Source organism: Engystomops pustulosus, chromosome 1 (assembly GCF_040894005.1).
Source record: "Engystomops pustulosus chromosome 1, aEngPut4.maternal, whole genome shotgun sequence".
NCBI lineage: Eukaryota > Metazoa > Chordata > Amphibia > Anura > Leptodactylidae > Engystomops > Engystomops pustulosus.
In genome coordinates this window covers 291,602,762-291,622,150 of record NC_092411.1, presented here as the reverse complement: position 1 = coordinate 291,622,150, position 19,389 = coordinate 291,602,762, and the positions used below count along the sequence as shown (strand labels likewise).

General features: G+C 42.2%; 1 protein-coding gene across 1 annotated transcript in view; it reads right to left on the bottom strand.

The window, feature by feature from the left end:
• Positions 1 to 15,720, bottom strand: part of LOC140129129 (vomeronasal type-2 receptor 26-like) — a 94,780-nt gene extending 79,060 nt beyond the window's left edge. Inside the window, exons 1-5 of the mRNA XM_072150712.1 lie at positions 15,681 to 15,720; positions 13,783 to 13,863; positions 10,250 to 10,336; positions 7,797 to 7,856; positions 7,439 to 7,712 (exon numbers count right to left, since the gene is read on the bottom strand). Of these exons, the coding sequence (XP_072006813.1) occupies positions 7,439 to 7,712; positions 7,797 to 7,856; positions 10,250 to 10,336; positions 13,783 to 13,863; positions 15,681 to 15,720 (542 nt within the window). The remainder of the gene's footprint in view (positions 1 to 7,438; positions 7,713 to 7,796; positions 7,857 to 10,249; positions 10,337 to 13,782; positions 13,864 to 15,680) is intronic.
• Between the last annotated feature and the right edge of the window lie 3,669 nt (positions 15,721 to 19,389).

The window sequence follows — 19,389 nt, the reverse complement described above, 5'->3', positions numbered from 1 at the left end:
TTGTGTCCCCCCTCATCCTCATAGACTGTAAGCTCTTGTGTCACCCCTCATCCTTATAGACTGTAAGCTCTTGTGTGACCCCCTCATCCTCATAGACTGTAAGCTCTTGTGTCAGCCCCTCATCCTTATAGACTGTAAGCTCTTGTGTCACCCCTCCTCCTCATAGACTGTAAGCTCTTGTGTCCCCCCTCATCCTCATAGACTGTAAGCTCTTGTGTCCCCCCCCTTAACCTCATAGACAGTAAGCTCTTGTGTCACCCCCTCATCCTCATAGACAGTAAGCTCTTGTGTCACCCCCTCATCCTCATAGACTGTAAGCTCTTGGGCACCCCCTCATCCTCATAGACTGTAAGCTCTTGTGTCCCCCTCATCCTTATAGACTGTAAGCTCTTGTGTCACCCCCTCATCCTCATAGACTGTAAGCTCTTGTGTCACCCCCTCATCCTCATAGACTGTAAGCTCTTGTGTCACCCCCTCATGCTCATAGACTGTAAGCTCTTGTGCCCCCTCATCCTCATAGACTGTAATCTCTTGTGTCACCTCCTCATCCTCATAAACTGTAAGCTCTTGTGTCACCCCATTATAGACTGTAAGCTCTTGTGTCACCCCCTCATCCTCATAGACTGTAAGCTCTTGTGTCACCCCCTCATCCTCATAGACTGTAAGCTCTTGTGTCACTTCCTCATCCTCATAGACTGTAAGCGCTTGTGTCCCCCTCATCCTCATAGACTGTAAGCTCTTGTATCTCCCCCTCATCCTCATAGACTGTAAGCTCTTGTGTCACCCCCTCATCCTCATAAACTGTAAGCTCTTGTGTCACCCCCTCATCCTCATAAACTGTAAGCTCTTGTGTCACCCCCTCATCCTCATAGACTGTAAGCTCTTGTGAGCAGTGTCCTCACTCCTATTGTTTCATATGACTGTTATTACTATGTAATGTCTTATTTTTTTCTCATATATGTTCCCCAGAATCTGTAAATAACCACAGAATTTGATGGCGCTATATAAATAAAGATAGATATTATTAGTATTATTATTACCTGGCTCACCAAGGGTTTTCTCTCTTGATTACTAAGTTTGGCTGGATGGCCAGTTCTAGGAAGTGGTCATCCCAAACTTCCTCCAATTAAGGATTATGGAGGCCACTGTTCTCTTAAGAGACACAAAAGAGTGCAAAACTCTATAGCCAGCTCAATCGTGAGCCCTCCAACAATGTGTGCACTGTAAGCTCACCGGAGCAGCGTCTGTGTGATTGCACCTTACATCCTGGAGAAATAGTCTTTATTCGGAGCTATAAAATCCACATGTGCATACAAATACCGTAAAAACAACTGACGCGTTTCGAGCTATCCACTCTTAATCATAGTCATAACGAAAGTAAAAAAAACACAAACATTTAACATGAGACAGGTAAGTTTATGACCAATGAGAGAAGAGGCCCACAGATGAGATCATTTCCTGCGTGTACTTAGCTGAACAGGTGAAGAAAAAACGTGAAACGGATTCATTGTTGTTATCCATATATACAATACAACCATGTTCAGACAAGAAACGCATGTCAAGATTAATATATAATTTTTGGATATATTGCACTTTAATGACGTCATATTAATTACAATGCGTGGCTATGACAATGTGCTGACAGCATGGACCAAAATCTATGAATCTGAAGATTTATAAAGTGAATAAACCACGATATGTTAGTCAAGCTGGCCCATACTACTCAATTGATATTTGGATCTTTTGCCATAAGCAAGGACCTGATCAGAACCATAGTTTAACCCAGACCGCACATTGAAAAAACCACCCAAATTTACAATTTACATTAAATAAGTATTAATATAAGGAACAAAATGACAAAATGAATAGTGAACATAATAAGGAGAAAAGGAGGGGGGGGGGGACTGAGTTAAAAGAAAGAGTTACCCGACAATAAAGACATCAATAATGATATATGATGTCTTGACGTAAATTTAAACCATTAGGTTGTCGGGTATTCAATAAGAAGATCCAGTATGCTTCTCTATTGAGGAGCTTGTGGCGATGATCTCTGCCCCTAACTGGTTTGGTAACTCTTTCAATGCCTCTGAAATGAAAACTTCTAATATCTCCCTTGTGGATGTTTAGAAAGTGTTTGGAAACAGCTGATGGATTAGTAGCAAGTGGGTTGCAAGCATCAGATAAGTGCCTACAGATACGCTTTTTGAGAGACACTGTAATACATCCTACATATTGCACTTTACAAATCAAGCAGTCAATGAGATAGACTACATGATTTGTATCACAATTGATGTAACTACCGATCTTGTAGGATGTGTTATCAGACAAAGAAAGAAAATTCTTGGTGATGTCGGCATAGGAACAAGCTCTACAAATTTTATGTCCACATCTATAATAGCCCTTATAGTTCATCCAAGTTGGAGACCTATTGGATTCGGTGAAGAGACTAGGGGATAGTAAATTCCCTAATGATGGAGCCCTTTTGGACACAAATCTAGGCTTTTTCTGTAAAATATCAGTATATTATCTTGGTATAGGACAGGAAGATATTTGTTAACAATGTCAACAACTTGTTTATATTTTAGACTATATGTAGTACAAAAAGTAGTGACATTGGGGCACATTTACTTACCTGGTCCATTCGCGTTCCAGCGGTGGCTTCTCCGACGTGCGTTTGGGTCTTCCGGCGATTCACTAAGGTCCTGCGCCCGATGTCCGCCAGGTGTCGCTGCGGCGCCGAGGTCCACCGGAGTTCACCATCTTCATCCTGGTGCATGTAAGTATGACTCTTGCGACACAAATTCTTTTTTAAATACGGCGGTTTTTCCGAATCCATCGGGTTTTCCGACGGCCACGCCCCCCGATTTCCATCGCATGCAACCTGGTGCCGATGCGACACAATCCGATCGTGTGCGCCAAAAACCCGGAGAAAAACGGTACAAAAGGCCCAAAACGGAAAAAAATCCGAAAACCCGACAGCCCCTTAATAAATGTACCCCATTGTCTTTTCTGTTATACATATATTTTTTATCTTCTAATAGTTTAGTCCTATGCAATTTTTCAGATTGTATCTTAGCCTCTTCAAGTATCCAGTTAGAATATTTTCTATCCCTCAAGCGTTTGATAATAAAATCCTGTTCTCTATGAAAATCAGTATCATCTGTACAAATTCTACGTGCCCGCAGTAGTTCACCCTTAGGCTATATTCACACTGCCGTTGCCCGCCCGTACCGTACCGTAGCAGGCAACGGCAGTGTACAGGGAGAGGAGGAGGAGGTGAGCGCAGCTCACCCCCGCCCCTCTCCATAGCAACCTATGGCGCACGGCGCTGTATTACGGGGAAAGATAGGACAGGTCCTATCTTTTTCCCGGGTACGGAACGGTATGGTGCCGCACATGTGCGGCACCGTACCGCTCCCGTAGGGTGCCGTGCGCCCATAGAAGTGTATGGGGGACGTATATCGGCCGTATATACGTCGGCCGTATATATGTCCCCCATACGTTAGTGTGAATGTAGCCTTAGGTAGATTTTTTATTACATGAAATGGATGACACGATTCAGCATGTAAAATAGTATTAGCTGCTGTTGGTTTCCTGTAAGTACTACTTATTATTTTATTATTAACAATGTTGAGATTAAGGTCCAAAAACGAAATGGACTTAGGATCTGAGTGCACAGTAAATTGTAAATTAAAGTTATTACATTTAAGGTATGACACAAGTTTGGAAATGTCACATCGACGACTCCCCCCCCCCCCCCCTCATATAAAGAGGAGGTCATCGATGTAACAACCATAGCAAACTGTGTCATAAAAAAACGGATTCGTGTCATTGAATATGAATTTTTCTTCCCACCAATTCATGAAGATGTTGGCGAGCGATGGGGAAAATTTTGCTCCCATGCTCGCTCCACGAGTTTGTAGAAAAAACGCCCATTAAAAAGAAAAAAATTGTGTTGTAAGAGGAAACCAACCGACATCACCAAGAACTCTTTAACATTGTTGTCATACAAGCTATATTTGTTCAAAAATTCTGCCAGCGCAATGATAGCAAAATTTTCAGGTATGGAGGAATTTAATGCCATGACATCTATTGTCAGCCACATATAATCCTCCTCCCATTTAATGTGTTCAATAGCCTGTAGGACATGCTTTGCTGTCTCTTAAATAACCTGGAATAGTTTTGATCAGGGGCTGCAATAAGTTGTCAACCCATTGTCCCAATCTCTCACCCAGGGATCCAATACCTGCGAAAATCGTTCGCATGGGAGGGGGAAAAACCTTTTTTTGGACCTTGGGGAGAGAGTGGAAGATGTGCGTGACAGGATTGGTTATTAATAGTTTATCTCTAGTTCCCTGATTTATTGCTCCCAAGGTAACTCCATCATCTAACAGTTTAGACAAACTCATATTGAAAGATGATGTGGGTTCGGAGTCAAGCTTAAGAACCTTGAGTGCTTCAGAAATTATTTTGTAACCTTGTCCAGATAAATGCCTTGCCACAATTCTTTCTCTGAGCTCCTTGGGCAGCTCCTTAGACCTCATGATTCTCATGTGCTCTGACATGCACCGTTGGCTGTGAGGTCTTGTATAGATACGTGTGCCTATCCTAATCAAATGCAATCAGTTTAATTAAACACAGCTGGAATCCAAAGAAGGAGTAGAACCATCTCAAGGAGAATCAGAAGGAAATAGACAACACGTAAGTTTAAAATGAGTGTCACAGCAAAGGGTCTGAATACTTATGTGATATTTCAGTTTTTCTTGTTTAATAAATTGGCAAAAGAACATTTATACATTTTTGTTTTTTCTGTCAAGATGGGTTGCAGAATGTACATTAATAAGCAAGAAATAGAACTTTTTTATCTTACCAATTTGCTGCAATGAAACAAAGAGTGGAAAATTTAAAGGGGTCTGAAGACTTTCCGTACCCACTGAAATTTCATATGTAAAAAAATTACATTAAATTGCAACAGAAAATAAATTAATGTTATTCCTAGAGATGAGCGAGCATTAAAATGCTCGGGTGCTCGTTATTCGATACGAGCTTTTCCCGATGCTCGAGTGCTCGTATCGAATAACGAGCCCCATTAAAGTCAATGGGAGACCCGAGCATTTTTTTAGTAAAAGATAACATTAAAAGAACAGTGCATAATAAAATATTCCAGATGTTTACTGATGTTTTGCTTGTTAGAACACATTGAAATAACACTATTCTTCACATTGCAGGTGTGCGCACGTGTCTTCCGATAGGTTCGGAGATGTTCGGAACATCTGGAATGTGAAGAATAGTGTTCTTTCAATGTGTTCTGCACTTAAATGTTCATATTTTCACTGTTTTTAATGTTTTAATTCTATTCTTCACATTGCAGGTGTGCGAGCGTGTCTCCCGATAGTTTCGGAGATACGCGCACACATCTGCAAAGTGAAGAATAGAATAAAAACATTAAAAACAGTGAATACAGGACCATTTACGTGCAGAACACATTGAAATAACACTATTCTTCACATTCCAGATGTTCCGAACATCTCCTAACTTAGCGGGAGACACGCGCGCACACCTGCAAAGTGTAGAATAGTGTTATTTCAATGTGTTCTTACAAGCAAAACATCAGGAAACATCTGGAATATTTTATTATGTAATAAAAATACTATTCTTCACTTAATTTAATGCTGGATCTCGAGCCGGCAAGATACTCGTCCGAGTAACGAGCCAGTCCGAGTATGCTAATACTCCACCGAGCAGTTACTCACTCATCTCTAGTTATTCCTCTTTTTCCCAATTTCTTTTAAATAAAACTTAACAATCATGTTAGTGTGTATCTTACAGTTAAAACCCAGGGGTCAGAAACCTATGACTTGTGAGAAATATTTGACTCTTTTTCATGGCTGGATCTGGCTAAAAAAAAAATCTTTAAAAAAAAAAAAATTAAATATTAAAACTTCCGGCAGTCAAGTATGCTTGAAATGCAGGTGGAATGCACTGTACCTACTCATAGGGCTGCCATCATAGGAGTAAACAGCAAACTGCAGTCCTTGACCCGGCCAATAGATGGACCAGTGCTGCAATCCCTCCCTTAAAAGCAATCGTGTGCATCTAAGAAATGCACAGCACTGATCAATGGATTACCTATCTACAAGAGGGCATGTGCTGTGGCTACCTACCTACTGAGGGAATGTGCTAGGCCTACCTATATACTGGAAGCATGTGCTAGGGCTACCTATCTACTGTGGGTCATATGCTGTGGCTACCTATCTACAGGGGGCCAGGTGCATATTTTATGGCTCTTACACAATTACATGTTACAATATGTAGCATTCATGGCTCTCTCACCCAAAAAGGTATCCGCCCGTGTGAAAAAAGATGATATGTGCCTCACATTGAAAGAGGTAAGCAAGCAAAATAGCAGATTCCAAAACATAAATCTTCCATTGAAATCTGTCCCATGTGTTTCTGATTAATGCCAAATGGTTTACATTTTTTTTATTTTTATCATAAGTAGATGTGAATTAACAGGTGCATTATATTAGCAGAATAACATAAATACATTATAAATAGGATATAAAGGCTATGGGTGGAAACTGATGTGCAATTACTTGACAAATTCTGCTATTACGATTGTTTTGACCTTTAGGACATCTTCACAACAAGTGGGCATTAAGGGGGCATGAATGGGGCGTGGAGGGCAGAAGAGTGTGTCAGCACAGAAGATTCCTGCGCCCAAGTACTTTGTGCAAACATTAACCTTGAATGCTCGCATGTAGCAACTGATTTAGTTTTGGCTGCCGATGCCGCCAACCAGTGTATACATCAGGAGGCCTAAGCTTTTTAATGTATCAAGCAGGTTGGGGTATCTGTCATGTGGTAGAGGGTTTGGGCCCCTTATGATTCTACGAGGTTTGATTATGTGTTGTTCTTGGTAATATTCCTGTGTACAATGTAGTAAAGTTAAAAATGGATTTTTTTCTCTATTATCACATTTCTTGAGGTAAAACTGGGTTTCAAAAGCAGAATATGTATTTTAGGGAAAAAAATGCAACCAAGTATTCCAGCACATGAGGTCAGGATGGCGAATACCTCCACAGCCACCATGTATTTCCCTCTGGTGCTCAGATAAGCCGGGATCATGGCGATCCAGACACTGCAGAATAGCAGCATGCTGAAGGTGATGTACTTGGCCTCATTAAAACTGTCCGGTAATGTCCTCACCATGAAAGCCAGAACAAAGCTCACAGCTGCCAGGAGCCCCATATAACCCAACATGGAGTAGAAGCAGATATCTGACCCCTCATTACACTGAATGATGATCTTCCCAGGATACGTGTGATGGTTATACTCTACATAAGGAGGAGACACCAACAGCCAAATCACACAAATAAGGACTTGTACAGAAGAACAGATAAGTACCACAGAATTGGAAAGTTTGAATGAAACCAACTTGACCCAGAAACTTCCAGGTTTTGTGGCTTTGAAGGCAATGCAGACTGTGACGGTTTTGGCCAGAATAGAGGAGACTCCAATTGAGAAAAAAGTTCCAAATGATACTTGTCTCAGTAAGCAGGTGATGTCCACTGGACGACCAAGGAAGAAGAAGACACAGAGGAAGCTCAGCAAGATGGAGACCAGGAGGATGAAGCTCACAGTCCGGTTATTGGCTTTAACAATTGGAGATTCCCAGTAATAAATGAAGCTTCCCAATATGAATACTGTTGCTATAACAAATAATAATATTAATCCCAGAAATATAAAAGAAAAAATATCATTATAAGATAAAAACTCAATTTTTTTTGGAATACATTTGACTTTCTTCTGATCAGGCCACTCCTCTTCAGGACATTTATGGCAGATTTCACTGTCTAAAGTAGAGAAAAAAGAATTTTCTTGGAATAAGGTGACCATGCTAGTGACATTTAAAGGGTTAACATCTATAATTGGAGGCAGCACTGATCATGGTTGTTACAGTTGGATGTTTGCTGCATAATGCTGCCATCATGGAGCACCAAACCTCCCTAAAATGGCGGCGTCGACTATATAAATGCCACTGTTGACTTTGTCATTCACCATTGTGGCGGTTACTGGGAATATGGTTTGGGTTCAGTATTCAAACCTGGAGCTGAACACATTTGCAACTTTTATGGATGCACTTATTACAAACTGTCAGTAGGGATGAGCCGACCCGAAAGTCAAAGTCTGGGTGCATAGCAAATTTATTAATTGCGGGTTCCTTAAAGGGGTTTTCTGAGACTTTACAAAAGAAACAAAAGGTTCTGGGAGGGGGCTGCTTAAAACATAAACATATACCCACTTCCTGGCGCAACAAAATAATAGATAACAAGTATCTTTTGTCCGGCTCTCACCACAAACTCTTGGACGAACCACCCTCGATGAAGTGCGCGGACTGGTCTGGATCACGACCAAACAAACAGGATTCACAGGGAAGGAAAAGTCCCAAGTCCAGCACCACGTTCTTGGTGGTATACAATGTAATCTTTATTGTTCAAAGGCTAAAATCCACGCGTTTCAACACTTGCGTGTCTTTGTATATTCCTGATGTGGATTTTAGCCTTTGAACAATAAAGACTACATTTTATACCACCAAGAACGTTGTGCTGGACTTGGGACTTTTCCTTCCCTGTACTTCCTGGCCCCTCCGGGTGTCCCGCGCTGCTGTCCCTCCAGTCCGTGCCTCAGGTAAACAAAAATGGCTACTGAAGCAGTGCTGCACTCAGCTTCCAGCCCTCCATTCCCTATTCACAGCATTGTATATGTGGGACGGATAGGTGTCAGGTCCGACCGAAAGCTGAATGCAACGCCTCTTCTGCGGCCATGTTTGTTTGCATGGGGGCCAGAGGGACAGCAGCGTGGGACACCCATAGGGCACTGGGAGGTAAGTATATGTTTAGTTTCTTGAACAGCCCCCCTCTCGCCCACCTTTGTTCTTATGTAAAGTTTGGACAGCCCTTTTAATGCACACCCAGAATTTATTATAATGTTTTCACCGCTTGTGGGCGTTAACTGCTTTAAAGCCACCAACAAAGTTGTGGCCACATTTAAATTGATCTGAAAGGGCATGTTTACTTCATTTGATATTTTCCCCAGCTTCCCAGTAAATTGCATGAAATGTTAAATGTAAAACTAGGAAGTCGAAATTGTTATAGATAATATAAGCCATCACATTTATCTGTAAGCAGGAATATGAAAAATGTCTACCTTTTAGGTGTGGGGGAGCAAAAAACCTAAGGACAAAAGAAAGAGGAGGAGATTGAAATGCAGCCACAAGAAACAGGAGGAGATGGAAGTGCAGACACAAGAAAGAGGAGGATAAGGAATTGCAGGCACAAGAAAGAGGAGATGGAAATGAAGACAAGTGAAAGAAGAGGAGAGTGGACTTCAAACACAAGAAAGAGGGTTAGATGGAAGTCCAGGCATGAGAAAGAGGACCATATGGAAGTGCAAGAACAAGAAGGAGGAGATGAAAGTGCAGGCATGAGAAAGAGGAGGGGACAGAAGTGCAGGAATGAGAAAACAAAAGATATGAAAGTGCAGGAAATTGAAAGAGGAGGAGAAGGGTTTGCAGGTACAAAAAAGAAAAGGTGATGAATGTACAAGCCTATGAAAAAGTTGGAGGTGGAAATGCAGGCATGAGAAAGAGGAGGAGATGAAAGTGCAGGCATGAGAAAGAGGAGGTGATGAAAGTGCAGGCATGAGAAAGAGGAGGAGATGAAAGTGCAGGCATGAGAAAGAGGAGGTGATGAAAGTGCAGGCATGAGAAAGAGGAGGAGATGAAAGTGCAGGCATGAAAAAGAGGAGGAGATGAAAGTGCAGGCATGAGAAAGAGGAGGTGATGAAAGTGCAGGCATGAGAAAGAGGAGGAGATGAAAGTGCAGGCATGAGAAAGAGGAGGAGATGAAAGTGCAGGCATGAGAAAGAGGAGGAGATGAAAGTGCAGGCATGAGAAAGAGGAGGAGATGAAAGTGCAGGCATGAGAAAGAGGAGGAGATGAAAGTGCAGGCATGAGAAAGAGGAGGAGATGAAAGTGCAAGCATGAGAAAGAGGAGGAGATGGAAGCGCAGGAAGGAATAAAAAAGGTGATGGTGGTGCAGGCACAAGGAAGATGAGAAGATGAAAGTGCAGGTACAAAAAAGAGGAGGAGATGGAAGTATGCTCTTCTGGGCTACAACCTAAGGAAAATCCAATATAGTCCAAAATGAGGATCTTAAATAATAATTCAATCACATCTCATTTTTACCTCTTTCCTTGGACACTTCCCCCTCAGGACATGGGAGACAGTCATAGCAGCAGACATGATGTCCTCTTTTAGGAGCCTTCCTGAATCCTGGAGAACATGGATAATTACACTTAGACTGTGGAGTCTGTATGTAAAGTAAATATAATGGAAAATACATTATTTACTACACTTTTGTATTAAATGTTCCTATTTTTGTTAAACCGCAGGCGTTAGTTTAATTTTAGTTACTGCTGGAGCACTGTGATGAACCCTCAGACTCGTTCAATCATGAGGTACACCTGCACTAGGGAGCCTCACAATTTAGTACATAAGATGGCCACAATTGGCTAAAGATTTCCTAATGGTGTTTGGTATTGTTGTATTTGTAAATCCATGCTGGGAAATAAGCTGGGAATATCTTCTCCTTAGGAGACACCTGAAAGAAGATATCTATTTTCCTGGATCTCCAACTTCAGTTCGGAAAATTAGTTCCGATCCCACCCAGCAATACTATCGTCACAACTAGAGATGAGCGAGCACTAAAATGCTCGGGTGCTCGTTACTCGAGCCAAACATTTCACGATAAACGAGTGCTCGTTTTGAGTAACGAGCCCCATTGAAATCAATGGAACTATATACACATTGAAAGAACACTGCAGAACAGACTGCAGATGTTCGCGAACATCTGCAATCTGTTCTGCAGTGTTCTTTCAATGTGTTCTTTCAGTGAAAACATCTGAAAACATCTGGAATTTGTTCTTCTACAGTACAGAACAGATTGCAGATGTTCGCGAACATCTGCGATCTGTTCCGAAGACACGCGTGCAAAACGGTGTTCTCCACAATAGTATTTGAAGAACAATATGTGTGAAGAACAACTTGCAGATGTTTCCAAACGAATCTGTCATTTGTTTTGACCATAATACACTGTATATAGTTCCAGGTATAGTCCTAGTGATCTGTGTACTAATACCAATGTTTGTTAAGTAACATTTAAACCAAGTTTGCAGCTGTGTGAGTGCTCTGGGAGGGTCATACAGCCGGAACAGCTTTCTGATCTTTGCAGAGAATAGTTCCCATCTGCTCTGAGTAACTGCTGTAACTATCCAACCAAAATCCAGATAGAGCTCCTACTCTCAGCAAATGGGAAGGACTGCGAAGCAGAACAGTGAGGAGAGCTTCAGGCTTACATGGGTTTGCCCATGAAATAAATTTCTCAAATTTAATCCCCTAGCTATGTTTACACAATAAAGAGCAGTCTAACTCCTCACTTTACAATGTTACTCAGTTTTATTGCAGTTTTAGCTCCTATCACTTAGTGATGGTCAGTGTAAGATTCCAGAGTGTGAGAGGGGACTCTCTGAGCAGATACTTAATGATTCCTCTGTGCTATGAGATGCTATGTGCTGACAATGTGCTTAGATTATCAGGATATATGGTTTCTCTACCCTTTTATTTTGCTTCTGAACATTCTACAATTTTATTTGACACATAGGAAAAGAGAGATGAGAAAGATCAGAGTAATGAGATGATATAAAACACAATGACACACTCATCTCTGAAATCTCATCTATAACACACAAAGTCAACCAGCTATGCCTCCCTCCCCTTGGATAAATACCTTATCGCGTTTGTAGCTTAAAGAGTAAGTCTCTGCACGCTGCTTGCCAGTGGGAAGTGTCTGTGTCTGCGCTACAATGCAGGGGGAAGGAGCAGGAGGCAGAGAGCATGGCAGTGTGAAGGCAAGGGAAGCTATCAACACAATGGGGCACATTTACTAAGGGTCCGAACGCCGCGCTTTCGTTTGGTTTCCCGAATATTACCATTTTGCACTGAATTGCCCAAGGTTTTTTGCGCACACGATCGGATTGTATGCGACAGAAATCAGGCCGTGGCCTTTGGACAACCCGACGGATTCGGACAAACAGCGGAATTTAAAAAAGGATTTGTGTCGCAAGATCAGCACTCACATACACCGGGAAGAAGCAGGTGAACTTCGGCGGACCTCGCGCAGCAGCGACACAGGAAGTAACTCGGACGCCCGATGTTAGTGAATCACGCCGGACCCAAACCACATCGGACAACGCACCGAGGGATCGTGACGGGACCGGGTAAGTAAAGCTGCCCCAATATAAAAAACTTGGCCAGTCCCACAGCGCTCACAACTTCAGGTCTCCAACCGTGTCAATTACTGCATAAATGAATCAAGCGTTCACACGTGGAGATAGTTTGCAAGACAAATTTCTTCTTTATTTAAATCAATTTCCAGATGTAATGGAAAACCAAAATGGAGTCGAAGATACAACATGGCTGCTCTTGAGATAAAAGACAGTTCATGTAACCTTATTTCAACTGTGAATGAGCCGAAATCAACATATTTTGATCCTCATTATATTTGACATTTTTATTCTCATTAAGTTTGACATATTCTTATCCTTATTTGGCACTCTGTTAGGCCCCTTCTCCACTGGCGTTTTTCACGCGCGAGTTCTGCGCGTGCATTTGACGCGCAGAACTTGCATTGCACTCTGTCCCATTGTATTCAATGGGTCTTTCTTCATTTGCGTTGTTTTGCACGCGCGTGCTTGCGTTCGTTTGCACGCGCGTCAAAATCGCAGCATGCTCTATTTTTGCGATTCACGCGCATTTTTCACGCCCCATTCAAGTCTATGGGGACGTATCAAAAACGCATTGCACTCGCAAACATTGCAAGTGCAATGCGAGTGCAATGCGTTTTAAACGTAAGGGTTGCTAGGTGACCAGTATAACAGTATTTACCCTGCTCGCGAACGATCATTTAATTAAAAAAACACAATGAAGAACAGTGAAGAATAGAATAAAAACAGTGAACACAGTGAACACAGTGAACACAGGATCATTTAAGATAAAAACACAGTGCAGAACACAGTGCAGAATAGATTACAGATGTTCGGCACATCTGCTTACTTGTCGGGAGATACGCGCAGAGCGGTGCGAACAAAATAGCATGTGAAGAACAATATATATGTGTGAAGAAGACATTGCAGATGTATTTAAACATCTGCAATGTGTTCTTTACACACATATATATTGTTCTTCACATGCTATTTTGTTCGCACCGCTCCGCGCGTATCTCCCGACAAGTAAGCAGATGTGCCGAACATCTGTAATCTATTCTGCACTGTGTTCTGCACTGTGTTTTTCTCTTAAATGATCCTGTGTTCACTGTGTTCACTGTGTTCACTGTTTTTATTCTATTCTTCACTGTTCTTCACATCTGCTAACTTGTCGGGAGATAATATACGCGCGCGGAACAGTGAAGAATAGATCGCAGATGTTTGCAACTTATCAGAAGACATTATTTTTCAATTAAATAAAACATTTTATTCCCGAACCTTGGTCCCTTTGAAAAAGTCCCATTGACTTAAAAAAACGCGCGTGAAAAACGCACCGAAAACGCAAAAAAACGCGAACAAAAATGAAACAAAAACGCAGCAAAAACGTCAGTTTTTCACGCATTGCACCCTGACGTGAAACACAACGCTAGTGTGCAAGAGGCCTTAGGCATTACACACCTGCTGGGATGCGCCTATCTTTTGGGATGCGCTCATCTCCTGGGATGCTTTCCAATGAAAACTGGCCACTTTCATGGGAAACTATACCATTAGGAGAATAATGAGAGAAAACATATGCATACATATATAATAAATCAAAGAAAAAAAGTTTACGGTAACGGCTCACCCACAGTTGGTTTCAATCTTGCAAGTGGAGTAATCTGGCCGGGTGCAGAGGGAATCCCTGTGACACTGGTCCGGAAATCCAGGGTCAGGTATATAGAAACAAACAATGGCAAAAAGCAAAGGACCGACCAAAAAATACAGCGGTAACGCGTTTCGGACTATAGTTTGTTAGTCCTTAATCATACCTAAGTTGCTGTGTCTCGCTCCAGACTTAAATGAGAGTGGATGCAGTATGCACAAGCGGACTTCCGGCGTGGGGGTACCACACCCTGTAGGAGGTGTGCCCTTAGCTCGTTAGTGTGGATGATAACAGGTGATGTTTACAAAAAATGTTAACAGGTAATGTTAACAATTACATGCAAGTATTTGTGCATTAGAAATGATTATGTCAATATATATATAACAAATCCTGTTTATGATTCAATCCCTTGGGAAAGCGAGTGTCCAGATTTAGAATCCAGAAAGATTCTCGCATTAATAGTAATTTTTTCCAGTTGCCTCCTCTATTGGGGCGTGTGACATGCTCAATGGCCGTCACTATCATTCCACTCATGACCCCGGCGTGTTTATCTTTATAATGTCTTGAAATACCAGACAGATTACGTGAGCTGGAGATAGTGGTAGGATTTGCTCCTGTTACATGCTCGCTGACCGTACAGCCCACATACTGGAGGGAACACTTGGTACAGTGTATGAGATAGACTACATGCGACGTCTCACAATTCATATAAGTTTTGATCTGGTAGGAAATATTAGTGGTTGCAGAAACGAAAGAAGTTTTTTTAGGAATGAATTTGCAGATGTTGCATCTAGACCCGCCGCAACAGTAACTACCTTTTGTTTGTAGCCACGTTTTGGTTACGGTATTAGTGGAAAAGGTATTTGGGGACAAAATATTGCCCAATGTTCTGGCTCTGGACGAAACAAAGGCAACCCCTTCGGATAGCACTTCCCTGAGTATAGTATCATCCGAAGGGGTTGCCTTTGTTTCGTCCAGAGCCAGAACAATGGGCAATATTTTGTCCCCAAATACCTTTTCCACTAATACCGTAACCAAAACGTGGCTACAAACAAAAGGTAGTTACTGTTGCGGCGGGTCTAGATGCAACATCTGCAAATTCATTCCTAAAAAAACTTCTTTCGTTTCTGCAACCACTAATATTTCCTACCAGATCAAAACTTCTATGAATTGTGAGACGTCGCATGTAGTCTATCTCATACACTGCACCAAATGTTCCCTCCAGTATGTGGGCTGTACGGTCAGAAAATTAAAAGACCGTATCAGCGAGCATGTAACAGGAGCAAATCCTACCACGCCGGGGTCATGAGTGGAATGATAGTGACGGCCATTGAGCATGTCACACGCCCCAATAGAGGAGGCAACTGGAAAAAATTACTATTAATGCGAAAATCTTTCTGGATTCTAAATCTGGACACTCGCTTTCCCAAGGGATTGAATCATAAACAGGATTTGTTATACATATATTGACATAATCATTTCTAATGCACAAATACTTGCATGTAATTGTTAACATTACCTGTTAACATTTTTGTAAACATCACCTGTTATCATCCACACTAACGAGCTAAGGGCACACCTCCTACAGGGTGTGGTACCCCCACGCCGGAAGTCCGCTTGTGCATACTGCATCCACTCTCATTTAAGTCTGGAGCGAGACACAGCAACTTAGGTATGATTAAGGACTAACAAACTATAGTCCGAAACGCGTTACCGCTGTATTTTTTGGTCGGTCCTGTGCGATTACCATTCATGTTACTTCCATGTTGTTCTACTATTGGAATTTTTCCTCTGTTTTTTAAGGATATGAAGAATAAATTTTTGGACATGTTTTAACAGCGAGTCTTTTTCCTTTGGATCTATCGGATGTTGAATGCTGGATTCCCTTCCTTTGCTTTTTGCCATTGTTTGTTTCTATATGCACACATATGTTTTTCCATATAGTTTGGTGACGCACAGACATGGGGTATAAAACTTCCGTATTATCACCTAGCGGTGGGATTTGAGAGAATTGAGAGCTAGCTAGTGACTGATGCTATACTGCTTGGGTACTTGTGGGACACCTCAAGACCTGATGGTACCTGTCAATACCTGTCATTCTACTGCTTGGTGATAGTCCGTGAAGACCCCTACCTGCCGGAAGGTCATCAATGATGCTGGACAGAGTTGTAAGTTGATAAGCCCGTGAAGATTTGTGTGCCGGAGCTCATTAATGAAAGTTGACAGTGTTGTGAGTATAATCTTTTGATATTTACCTCTTTATATACTTTTGTATTACAATAAACCTTTTAAATATTGTTGACTGTGTAATTTTTCTTATTCTATAACACGAAATCCAAAGAATCTGTCACTCTTTGTAATACATTTTTGGCGTAGTCCGGCAAGGATTTCTATTTATAGAATTAAGAAAAATGATCATGAGTAAAATGTTTAAGCATATTCCGGGTTGGGAGCTGGCTCCTTACTCAATTTTAGCGAAAGAATGGGCTAAAACTACTGGATTAAGTGAAAACTGGAAGGAACAGTTAACTAATTGTAGCCCGGCAGATGTTGTACAGTGCTTAGAAAAAGTGCGGATCAGTGAAGGCGATGTGTGCAGGAGGAGGTTGATTCTGCTCACAGAATGCAGGCAGAATGAGGAGAAAATGCTTTTACAGAATCTTGTCAGTGAATTAGAACAGCCGCTGTTAACCCTACAGTCTCAGGAAACTATGCATAGATATCAGCAGCAGATGTTGGCTGACAAAGTGTTTCTGTATAAAAATGTGTCAGAAGAGGCATTTGTAAGGGCAGCCCGATATAAATACAGAAAGCGGCGAGGGAAGATAAAGCAGCACAGGGTGGCTTTGGCAGTTTCTTGTGCCGAGATTGATTGTAACCCTTCCCAACTTGATGCCTCGGTGTTCTTTTCTATGGATCAGGACAACTCGGGTGATTCAAAGGGGAATGATGATTGGGAAGATCCCTCTGATACAATCATAGACCCTCCGCAGTTAATTGCCAAACCAATTATCAGAAAAGATCATGCCCCAGCCACTGAATTGATTAAAAAAGTGAAGGCACTGTTATCCGATTACAAGGCTCAGGAGAAAGAGGAGTTGTTTCGGGAAAATTCTTCCCAGGAGCAATAAGAATGACAGATTAGCCAAGCCCACGGTGTGGAATGCCTGACCCCATGTCAATTTGCTAACTGATTAAAGACACAACAATTATTGAAATGTATTTTGCATAAGTAGATACGGGGCAGAGGCTACACTTAATTATGGAAATCCAAGCAAACACTCTGGGCATCACAGTGCTTGGTATCAGAAAATCATATGCACTTGAACAAAAATCTGGCTAAAAATAGGGAATCTTCCTGTCAAACAGTATAGTGTTTTATTGTAGCATTGTTAACTGTTCTAGTCCCAGTCCCTAAATATATTATAGATATAGACATTTTAAAGGCTATGCAGTTGCAGCTGCCTGACAGGTAGTTTGCTTTGGAAGTAAAATTTGTGAAAGTTAATCCAGTTGTGATAGGAAAATTAAATATGAAACTTGTTGAAATCCCTAGAGCTACAAAAACAATCCATGTGAAGTAATACAGAATCCCAGGGGAACTCAAGATATAATCCTGGGACAATCCAGCTTGAGTTTACGTGGTGTACAGGTAAATAATGAGGTAATGAATATTGATTACTGAGGTGAAATTAGTGTGATTTTATGTAACTCTGAGATAGAAGCATTGGGAATTCAGGAGGGAGAGAAGATAGCACAATTGCTAGTTTTATCACATCCCCAAATCACCCTAGCTAAAGGAGAGGCTCCTACACTCCTGATTGTATAAGGTCCTCGAGGTTTTGGACACTCAGATGGAGCAACGTATGTGTAAAACATCCCCAAGGTCCTCCAACACCAGCTGAAGTAATTGCAAAAGGGACTGATAATGTGCTGGTTACTATGGCACCTGGTGCAACTCAGTATCAGTACACCCCAGCCAATAATGTGTACTTACTAGAGATGAGCGAACATACTCGTCCGAGCTTGATGCTCGGTCGAGCATTAGCGTACTCGAAACTGCTCGTTGCTCGGACGAATACTTCGCCCGCTCGAGAAAATGGCATCTCCCGCCATTTTGCTTTTTGGCGGCCAGAAACAGAGCCAATCACAAGCCAGGAGACTCTGCACTCCACCCAGCATGACGTGATACCCTTACACGTCGATAGCAGTGGTTGGCTGGCCAGATCAGGTGACCCTGGAATAGACTAGCCCCTGCCCGCGCTGCTCGGATCATTCTGTGTCTGGATGCCGCTAGGGAGAGAGCTGCTGCTGGTCAGGGAAAGCGTTAGGGTGTTCTATTAGAATAGTGTTAGGCAGGAGTGATTCTACAAGAACCCAACAGCCCTTCTTAGGCCTACAATAGCATTATATTTTCCTTTCTTTTGTTTGCTTGTGGCTGGGCTTGCTGGCATTAGTAGTGCAGCTAGTACCATATTGTGAGGAATTTGCTGGGAGACTTGCGACCGTTGTGTTTAGCTCTTAGTGACACACATATCCACCTCAAACACCGAAGTGGGACAATTTATTAGGGGTTTGATTAGAATTAGGCAGAGTCTGCTGATTTATTTTTTTTTACCTTTATTTCTTTTTATAGCTCAAAGTCATCAGGCACAGCACAAAATCCAGTTGTGTGCTGTCAGTATAGGTTAGAAACTAGCCATAGCAATAGGATAGCATCGTTTTGTTTAAAAAAAAAAAAAAAAAAAAAAACACAAACAAAAAAATTTAAAGTTTACACTTTAATTTGGAAAATGTTTAACCCGAGGGCTAGGGGTAGAGGACGAGGGCGTGGACGTGGGCGTCCAATTACTGCAGGGGTCAGAGGCCGTGGTGCTGGGCGGGGTGAGACACCACCTGCTGATAAGGGAACAGGGGAACGCCGCAGAGCTACACTCCCTAGGTTCATCATGTCTCAAGTTACTGGGACTCGTGGTAGAGCACTGTTAAGGCCAGAACAATGCGAAGAGGTGATGTCGTGGATTGCAGACAATGCTTCTAGCCATTTGTCCTCCAGTCAGTCTTCCACGCAGTCCACCCATGTCACCGAAATCAGCACTCCTCCAGCTCCTCCACCTCAGCCTCCTTCCCCCAGTCTGCCCCCTCCCAGCAAAATTTGCCATTTGAACCAGCATACTCTGGGGAAATGTTTTCTGGACACTTCCCACAGTCACAAACCACTTGTCCGGTTGCTGCTGAGCAATTTTCCGATGCCTAGGTTTTCCACTGGTCGCAGTCTGTGGGTGATGATGACAATATTGATGTAGTGGAAGAAGTGTGTAAAGAGGTGTCGGACGATGAGAAGACACGGTTGTCAGACAGTGGTGAAGTTGTTGTCAGGGCAGGAAGTCCGAGGGGGGAGCAGACTGAGGGATCGGAGGATG